This window comes from Apostichopus japonicus, chromosome 4, assembly GCF_037975245.1.
Source record: "Apostichopus japonicus isolate 1M-3 chromosome 4, ASM3797524v1, whole genome shotgun sequence".
Lineage (NCBI taxonomy): Eukaryota > Metazoa > Echinodermata > Holothuroidea > Aspidochirotida > Stichopodidae > Apostichopus > Apostichopus japonicus.
The window spans coordinates 3,918,267-3,928,483 of NC_092564.1; the positions used below are offsets into that span (position 1 = coordinate 3,918,267).

The window sequence follows — 10,217 nt, forward strand, 5'->3', positions numbered from 1 at the left end:
AAAAATGTTAGTCGGAACGAGTATGGTTAACAATATCTTACCTCACAGAGAAACATTAGGCTACTTGTATAATTTTACCTATTTAAGAAGTAGTCCAAGGGAGGAAGAGACAGAATTACAGAGAAAAATGATATGTGAAATAGCTAGAAATTACCAGCAAGCCATTGCTGATCTTTCAGTAAGGTCAACAGTACTTGTTATGAGTGGGTCAGTGAGGAAAATGTTGATGTGTTAAAAAAGATTCAAATGTTACACTTTATCGCCATATATTTACAATACAGAGGCATGTGGACCGACCGGTGTTTGTGACTGCTCATTCGCGGACATCTTTACTAATGTCTATTGCAGGGATATTCAGCCTCATGAAGTGCCACGGGACATTCCTTCGAATGCCACGTTCTTGTGAGTCACTCTTTCTTAGTAATTGGGTCACCGAAATCGGCAGAACTGAGAAGGGCGGAATGGCAAGAGATGCATGGTGTCGGGAGCCCACGTCGGTGTAACGATAGAAGTCAATTCAAATTAATAATCACAAAGAGATCCACTTCACGATCCTAGTTCCTAATATCTTATAGAGGATCTCAATAGAAACAGTTTTATAGCGCACATAAAGAAGTTCAAAAAATTACAACATTCTACTATCGATATAGTCGATGGGAACAACATTGTTGTTCCTTCTCGATCGGATTTGTTGGCTCATAGCTCAGTTTCCTTCACCTGAGAGCAACATTGATGACCTTCAACTTCCCCGTCGGTTCTCACTTCCTACAAATTGTTCTATATATATACACTATGGTATAACTGTGGCGTAAAAATGCAAACCTCATTAAAAGTATATGGTGCAGTTTCAGTTTCATTTCCTCCTCACTATTTCACATGTCTTGCCCAAGCCAGGTTATTTTTTTTTCAATCATGAAGTATGCCTGTGGTATGATTTTTGTTAACAACATATTCTGCATGTATTTATTGTGGCAAAGACAATAATATATAAAAGTAAGTTGGCCTGGCGTTTCGATCCTAGCGCATGATGCGTTTGAACTTTCAAGCACCTGAACTGATTGACACATCTACTTTGAAAGACATGAGAGGGGTGAAGGGGTGGGGGTGGAGTATCCCGTTCACGTCCAACGAAAGTGGGTGGCGTATCCCTATTAAAAATAAACTTCATTTTTGCAAGAACATAACCAAGATACGGCTATAGGTTTTCATCCGCATTACATTATATTCTCCGTTCGTCCAAGCACTCCAAAACTGCACTGCTATGCTGTGTTTTATAATGCATCTCGTAATATTCTGCCATGCCTTGTTTGTATAATACAAAAATGTTATACAGAGTTGTGAAGCTCCGAAGTTAGGTAAAGTGTATGTGACAAAACTGCTTAATTTAACTTTTCTTTTCTATAGATATATCATAATGAGTGAGATCACAAGAGTACCAGTTGATGCCTTTTGGAATTTAACCCACCTAGAAGAGCTGTAAGTAGATTTTATGGCATGGACTGCATATAAATAATAGTTTGGTAAATAAAAAATTACTGTCACCGAAGCCACATGTATCAAGAGGCAGAGACGCTTCTACGTATACTTCTGGGCTTACCCACCCCCCCCCAACCCCTCGAAGAAATCAGGGGAATCATCCCCTCCCACTTGCAGACAGTTTATCACAAACTTCATAGTGTACAGTTCATTAACATATTCAGTGTATGGCATAAATATTTGCTCAGACATTTTTATATTACTAGGGAAAATATGTTCAATGTTGGGTGTTAAAAGCATTATTCTCTTCATTTTTGTTGTTATTTTGCTATTATGATTGTTATTGTTATTATTATTATTATCATAATCATCATCATCATTATTATTATTATTATTATTATTATGATTATTATGATTATTATTTCTATCATTGTTATTATTATTATTATAATGATTATTATTATTATTATCATTATTATTATTATCATTATTATTATTATTATTATTATTATTAGTATTATTATTATTATTATTATTATTACTATTATTATTATTATTATTATTATTATTATTATTATTATTATTATTATTATTATTATTATTATTATTATTATTATATATGCCAATATGAAAGAGCGTAACATGTGTAAGTTTTATATGTATCACAGTATTAAATATAATCCCTGCATTAAACGTCCAACGAGGCTACTACATAGAAAACATCTTGTGAATTTTAGGTTTGCTTAATATATTCCTTTTCCGACCATTATTGATTTGTTTCAATACTTTCTTTACAATATATGAACTTTCCCAACCTAATTTTGAAATGTGTTTTGTTTAAGCGATGTGCTTGTCTATTTTATGCGAATTTCAGTATGTACTTTTCAAAATGTGTTCACATATACAAATCTAACTATATGGCAGATATGTACTAGAGCTATATCTTTGGTTATGATTAAAAAGGTGAACTTTTCTTTCCTTGTACAGAAATCTGAACGAAAACCAAATCCAAGAAATTCCAAACCTGGCATTTTACAATTTAACCATGTTGAAAGTACTGTAAGTGTAGTTTAGTTAATTAAAAAAGGAAGCACGCGCAGCTTAAGTAAATTAATGATTATGTTAACTTGTGCAATAGTTAACTTGTCTGTGCTTGTTGTGCTTGTAGACTAGTCACTATGGCATATATTCATTCTCGTTAAAGTTTGAAATTCTATGCAGATACGGTCATAAGAAATGTATTTCATATATTTTCCGAACACATTTGACAGTTTATGAAATATCATTAATACTTGCACATCGTGCAATTTTTTAAACATTGTGATAGTTTTATAAACATTTTTACATGTTCCTTATTTATTCAAGTGAACCAAAAACGGACACTGGCTATGGAAATTTATTTATATTATATTAATATCATTATAATTGCTTTTATGAAGAACACTGATTTGTGTACGATTCCGCTTTGAGGAAATACAGATAAATTTCTTCAGAGCAATCATTTGCATGCTTATGTGTTTATGTTAGAAAGCAAGACACATCCTGTTGTGAATTCATCTCATTGTTTACCTTTTTTGCAGTGAACTGCAAAATAATAAGCTGCGTGTTCTTTCCCCTGATGTTTTTGCACGTTTACCTAACCTGGAAAGTTTGTAAGTAATACGTATGTTAACAAACTAAATATATCAATATACTTATAGGAACATTGGAGAAAAAGAGGCCTATACGGGTCCACGAAATATTCAGGGTTTGACTTTTAAATCTATCAGGATCTTCCTTTAGAGGCAAAGCGGTCAATGCAATTGCAGAGCTACATCAAACCATTAAAAACCTAGAAAATGTCCTTCTGGAGCTTCATCAGCGGCTATACTTATTTGTTGTTTCTGTTTTCTTCTGACATTTCGTTTCTGTATAATCCCTAAACTTTCTCCCTTGAATTGTCAAATATTTGGCTGCATTCCTTGTAAGCCGGATACAGCTTTGCAATTCTCACATATCTATTTATTATTACATGTCGTGTACATGTACTTTTACTCAGTCGCATAACGGTCCAACGTACCAAAGCATAAAGTTACCTCAAACAAAGTAATTCATTTTGTGCGTTCACACTGCGAAATCCTGTATTTGAATGTTTGTCAACAAAAGGTCACTCATAGATTTAAACATTTTTTTTTAACAACAATAATATTTAATTTTTCAACAAATGAAGTCTTTTTTTACAATAAGGGTGCACTTTGGGGTCACGTGCTCCTTGTGCACCCCCTCCCCTCCTCGCTTCTACCGCCTCTGAATGTGTAAATGTGTCTTAACAAAACCGGTGGGTGTGTTAAGAACAAGTCCTAGATCCTATATAGAATGCCAAATCAAAGGTGCACTGTCAATCGCTCAAATGGAGTAATAACATGTTCGAGGTCGCTTTACGTTTGCATTACAGATATAAATGATTTGCTTTCTCTTTCTTTGTTGCAGGCGGTTGGACCACAACCAACTCCAGTCACTTTCTTCCAACATCTTCGAAAACTTAACAAACTTGAAACACTTGTAAGTACATTCTATCAGCATAATATGTAGTTGATGTTACCATAGCTCTTGCATGGGCACATAAGTCTCTTCCTCACATATTTGATACAAATCTATAACTTCCGAAATCGTGGAGACAGAATACAGTATCACAAATGTTGTTATCTATGAAGCCATCTACATAAACGGCAATTCCCCCTTCCAGTGTGTGTAAACCATGGTTTACATGCACGTGCTTCCCTTTCCCAAATAAGCAGTTATACCAGTTACATTCAACATCGGTTCAATGATATGTGCATGTTGTACCTTGGAATTTTAAGAAAATATTACTATGTGCATTCCATGCCTATATATTGAACTTAACAAGGTGACCCTTGATACCTTCATATTGCAATGTATCATGTCACAATACAGTCATGCTAACATGGATAGTTACTACGAAAGGCAGAGTATATAAGCGTCTATATAAAGGTACTCTTAATAAAGATTTTTTTACATATTTTAAACATATTTACATGGATATTAAACTCAGCCTCATACAGTTTATTAATACATTTACGTTTCAGATATCTACAACAAAATATAATATCTACGCTACCTGGAGACATTTTTAGGAATCTGGGTAAACTGAGCAAACTGTGAGTAACTTTAAAACATGAAGGAACTGTTTACGTAACATGAAAAGGAATAGATAAAGTAGTTGTTACTCAGAGTTTCACGTGTTGAGCGATCATCAGAGAACTGGAACCTATCAGAATGTATATATATATATATATATATATATATATATATATATATATATATATATATATATATAAATACATATATTATATATATATATAAATATATATATATATACATTTATATATACATATATATATATATATATATCATATATATATATATGTGTGTGTGTATATATATGTGTGTGGGTGCGTGTGTTTGTGTGTGTGATTATATGAATCGTAACCAGTTGCTAAACGTACCTAATATTTTATGTATGAAACGAGAAAGTGGAAATATTGTAGTTTTGAATCTTTTATTACTTTGAATGTTTTAAAAGAATGTTTACTTTTAAACATCGAAATAACTATTGACGAAGAGGCTTTGGAATTACAAAGTTTAATAGTATGTGTAGGCACTGGCGGATCCAGAGCCTTTGTTTGGGAGGGGCCAAAGTGGCATTAGAGTGATATGGGGGAGGGGTCTAAGGGGAGGGGGTGCCCCCCTCTCCCCTTTGGAAAATTTTCTATTGCTGAATGCCCTCAGATGCAATTTGGTGCGACAAAAGTGTACAATGGTGATGTTAATTTACTTCTAAAAAAAATGTTCCCCAGGTGTAATTTTCTAAAATACTTATAAAACAAAGTTGGGATCATCTTTCTCAAGAAATTTTATTTCTCATAGGTTATAAATTTCTTACAACCAGCCTGTAACTGCAAAATGGTGTTAAACCTCATGCTCATACATTTACATAGCTCCCAACTCTTGAGAAGGCAAATGCTGGTCCATGCCACGAATCGCCGTCCTGGGGGAGGGGTATAAGGGGAGGGGGTATCCCCCTCCCCTTTTTAATTTTTTGGAATCCTGGAGATGCCTACATGTAAAATGGTGACACTTAGAAAGGCTTTTGTCACCCAAACTTTTCTGAGAAATATGCATTTTTGTGTGTGTAACATCAATAAATTGAATAGTAGGTGATATTTCATTCTTTCCCGTGGCATGAAAATGTTCGCTGCTCGCCCCAATTCAAAGAATTATAGGCTAATTTGAGGTTCAAATGATGCTGTAAAGGAGGTTTTATACTCTATTATGCTAAATGCTAAAGAAATGATGGTTGCTAAGTCAAAATTTGATGCAAATTTTTTTATGTATACTTGACAATTACAATGCGGGTTTTTCGGACGCTTGTGCGGGTCAGCGGGTTTGGGTGTTAGAATGCGGGTCTAATTCCCGCGAATTGCGGGTCAGTTGGGAGCTCTGCATTTAATTTTAAACCAGAAAACGAAAAGGTTTAGACTAGTCTACCACTGCTATTCCTCTCGATTTTTTAAATTTCCAATCATATGATTTAGCGGATGTTCGGAAACACTTTTTGGCTCACCTTTTGGGGGGGCATGGCCCCCCTTGGCCCCCCCTTGGATCCGCCAGTGTGTGTAGGTTTAATTGCCAGTCTCTAAGAATGGCAGAAATGATACCTTAACTGAAGGTAAAAGGGAAATTCTCCGCGATAACATAATATGTCATAAAAGTGATGCTGTTTCCATATTTTTTCCCTCTTCTTTAAGATTTTCTCTCTCGAAATTTGACCAGAAACATAAGGCCTTATTTGGGGAGAGGTGGACGTTTCCAAAACAAGTTTTGAGTCAGGGAGTTCCAATGTATATTTCGCTCCTTGCATATTTTGACGATGTATCAAAATTAACGATAGTTCAAGGAAAATGTAACAATATAGTTAGTAGCATATTATGCCTCAATTAAATATACTTATTTTGCTTTTGTTTATTGCGTATTATTTCTTTGATCAGACGATCTGTACCTGGTTGATAATGTCGTCCTCAGTGGCGGTGCCAAGGGGGGGGGGGGGGGGGGGGGGCTGGGGGGGGGGGGGCTTTAGCCCCCCACTGAAGTAGTCAGCCCCCCCCCCATTAGCCCCCCCAACTGAAATATGCAAAAAAAAAAAACTCATTGAAACAATATAGCCTACCCAAATTTTGTCAGCCATAACGCAGTGCTACAATGGTCAATGGAAATTTTGATGAATTTTGTTCTCATACGGCAATGTCGTGTGCGTTTCACAAACAGCGTGTATACAGACTAAAACAGGAGTTGTGTCAGAGAGCGCGATATAATAATTGAGCAAAAGAATTGGATCTTTCACAGCAGGTAATATTTTAGTGATACGAAAACTGTGAATTGGTATCTTCCATTCTAATTTGACTAAAGTTACTCACAAAAAAATGGATACTTTTGGAGAAATTTTCAGGTGACAAAAGCCTCGCTAAATGCCACCATTTTGCATGTAGGCCTTTCCAGGACGGCGATCACTCAATCTTGTAAGCCACCCAAAAAATTGGCTCAGCCCCCCCCCCCCCCCTTAGCCTCCCCAACTAAAAATTCCTGGCGCCGCCACTGGTCGTCCTTTTATATGCTTCTTAATATCTGTGATACTTGATCATGAAAACTCCGATCCTTGCACCTATAGGACTCTCTTTTTCCTTATTTCGTAACAGTGGTATATTTGACAACATGTTGAAGACGTTGCCAAGTGAAATATTTCAAAACTCAACAAGCCTGGTTGATATGTGAGTACATCGGAAAACGTTATGCTTGTAACCTTTACAATAGGTACGGTACATATAGAGCTATCGTATGTCGATATGAGTGAAATGAGAGCAACCAACATTAAAATATGCGGATGCAGGGGTGTACACCCACAACATAGGATTTGACGTATATGGCGAACGCTGTTTATTTGGCAAAAGCTATTAAATGTTGGATCTAGTTATGAAAACCATAGTTAAAGGTGATCAATAACGAGGAAGCTATATTGCAATAAGCTAGTTCGCAGATATAATCTGCACCTGCGTTGTTCATGTATGTGTCGTTTCTGTACAGATTAGTCGGTAACCATTCACTGTTATGTTACACATTGCACAATAGCCTACTACCAGTATCGTGAGTCACGGGGGGGGGGGGGAGATATTTTTCTTACCAAAGTTGTTTCTAGTTGGACACAAAAACCTCTCGGTATGTAGGTTTTGGGACGATTGTTTATACGATCCTCCTGAACTAGGCTTAGTATTGGGCCTACTAACAATTGTGTAGTTCGAATAAATTAATGCTGTCGATTGCGTGTGGTACGTAAGGTATGCAAGTAAGCCTACTGTGTGTTACGGAACTTGTACATAAAGCTAGGCGATGATATTTTAAAATATCTGAATCGCCAATCTTTCACAGTCGAATATCATATATTAATAGTTCTTCATAACTTTCCAGTGAGTGGTCTGCGTGATAGTACGTGAAGTATCAGCTGATAATTACTCTCGATGTATCCAGGCATTGATAAATTGACAGTAGTATGTGTTCCCTAACACGTTAGTTTACATATATCACTGCATAGCAAACTCTGACTAGCCAGCCTCTCACAGTCTAACATCATCTATTGATAGTTCTTCCTTCATTAGTTTCCAATTCTGAGTGATTCGAGTGATAGTATGTGAAGTATCAGCTGATAAGTACTCTCGATGTATCAGACGGTGATAGATTTTACGAACCACGAAAGTTTATACACTGGAAAAAATGTCTGAAACAAAATGTGGCACCCAGAGCCGTATACAGAGATAAGGCTCAGGCTGTAGGTGGCACCAACGTAACATTGCCACAATACTCCCAAATAGTTAGCAGCACTTTACGTACGCAAAGTGACACTAACGATGGTGTTTTCACTTATAGAATGTATTTATTAGTCAAGTAACTTGTTCGAAAAAGTACAGGAATGTTTTGGTTAGACTGCTTACGTGTAATTTAGGGGATACACGTTAACAATTTCGCACATTGGTATTTAAATATCTAGAGCCGAATCGAGCAGGTTGAGGAATGATGGCTGTTAGGTCCCTGATAAAACACGAGGGACTTGACCAACTTGGGGATGTTATGATGTTGTGTAGTTACAATATATATTTTACTTTACCAATCAAATTTATATAAATATATTTGTCATATCATACTTTGCTCTTAAGTGTAATATATTATATGGGCACTGTTGAGAAGCTGCAACTGACTAACTAATATTAAATTAGGTCAATTAGGTCAATTAGCTCAGTATCTTGATAGTATCCAGTGTATGTGTGGAACCTTTTGGGGAGGGGAAAAGAATTTCTGAGAATAGAATATATCAATGTGTCGGGGTCTTCATGCAATTGCGGCAAACTTTTATACAAATGGTTTGGGGGTGGGTGCATGCGGCTGGTAAGGCACTGGCTTGTTTGAAAACGAGCTCTGCGCTAGAACTTGATGTTGTCCAATGTATTATTTGTATGGTTTGTTTAAGCTTCAAATACCCAAATATCAATCAGCTGCACATACACAGATGTAGCTATAAAAGGAGTATACTTCTTTTGTTTCCATAGGAACCTTCTTTAACCCTTGTAGTACCTCCCCCTAAGTGCTGACGACTTTACATATATGTTATAATATTCTGATTTTACATAAGACTATATTTCACTTAAATTTAACAGTGCTATGGTACTCTTAAATTTCAGAATTAGTCTTGTTTCTGACATTTCTCAGAATTATATAAATGATGCCATTTCAGATGTGTGGCAGGGAAAGGGTTCCTCCCCACTAGTGGACCCCATCAAGATATTGACCACTTGGCCACCTGAACCCTTGGTGTATACAGGACACCCTCCTTGACCTTTCCCTCCTCCTCCTCCTCCTCCTCCTCCTCCTCCTCCTCCTGTCAAGGCCACATCAACAATAATTTCCTCAGTCCCTAATGAACTTCTCAGGTTATACCCAGTGACATTAGATTTAGCATTGAGTTTTTGTCTCATGTGACAGTCAGTTTAATGATATTTAGATAACATGTTGTATAAGAAATGCACAGCTAATTTCTCTAGGCAACCAATCTATCATGTATCGTACCAATTGTAAATATATACTAACCGATTTGCCTCGGACTCGCCAAGAACGTTACTAACAGTTGGGCAAAATTATACTGTTTGTAACCACAGATCACACGAATCGTTGTTTCCTGTAATACAAACGTACATGTTATTTCAACACTGTTAGTCGTGTTCTTATTTTCTAATCATATCACATATAAATAGATCTTTTAACAGTCATAAATTGCGATCGAAAGAGGCACCTTAATAACAAAAACACAAATTGTAAAGAAATTACTTGGTGCTGCATTGACGTGAAGCCTCTCCATTTTGTTCTACGGACAAAAAAACAACAACACCAAAGCAACAACAATTAAGAAGCAACTGTTGTAGCGTTTGTACCACGAACAATGCTTATAAACAAAGTTAAGGCGAATTATAACATGAGACAGATGATGCTAAAGTTTCTACAAAAAATGTGGAGAAAAAAAGTTTGTTGTGTGTTATCACATATTTTTCACATTTTTCCTCCTTATTCTTTTACCTACAGAGACTTAAGTCTCAACAATATAACAAGTCTTCCTGCCACATTATTTTCGAATCTAATCCAGA

General features: G+C 36.1%; 1 protein-coding gene across 2 annotated transcripts in view; it reads left to right on the forward strand.

Moving 5' to 3' along the window:
- LOC139966182 (uncharacterized) overlaps positions 1–10,217 on the forward strand; it is a 40,220-nt gene that overhangs the window by 2,480 nt on the left and 27,523 nt on the right. For both annotated transcript variants that reach the window (XM_071968961.1, XM_071968960.1), the window contains exons 3-10: positions 282–402; positions 1,405–1,476; positions 2,464–2,535; positions 3,057–3,128; positions 3,946–4,017; positions 4,563–4,634; positions 7,230–7,301; positions 10,156–10,217. The exon at positions 10,156–10,217 is cut by the window's right edge and continues 10 nt beyond it. In XM_071968961.1, the coding sequence (XP_071825062.1) occupies positions 282–402; positions 1,405–1,476; positions 2,464–2,535; positions 3,057–3,128; positions 3,946–4,017; positions 4,563–4,634; positions 7,230–7,301; positions 10,156–10,217 (615 nt within the window). The remainder of the gene's footprint in view (positions 1–281; positions 403–1,404; positions 1,477–2,463; positions 2,536–3,056; positions 3,129–3,945; positions 4,018–4,562; positions 4,635–7,229; positions 7,302–10,155) is intronic.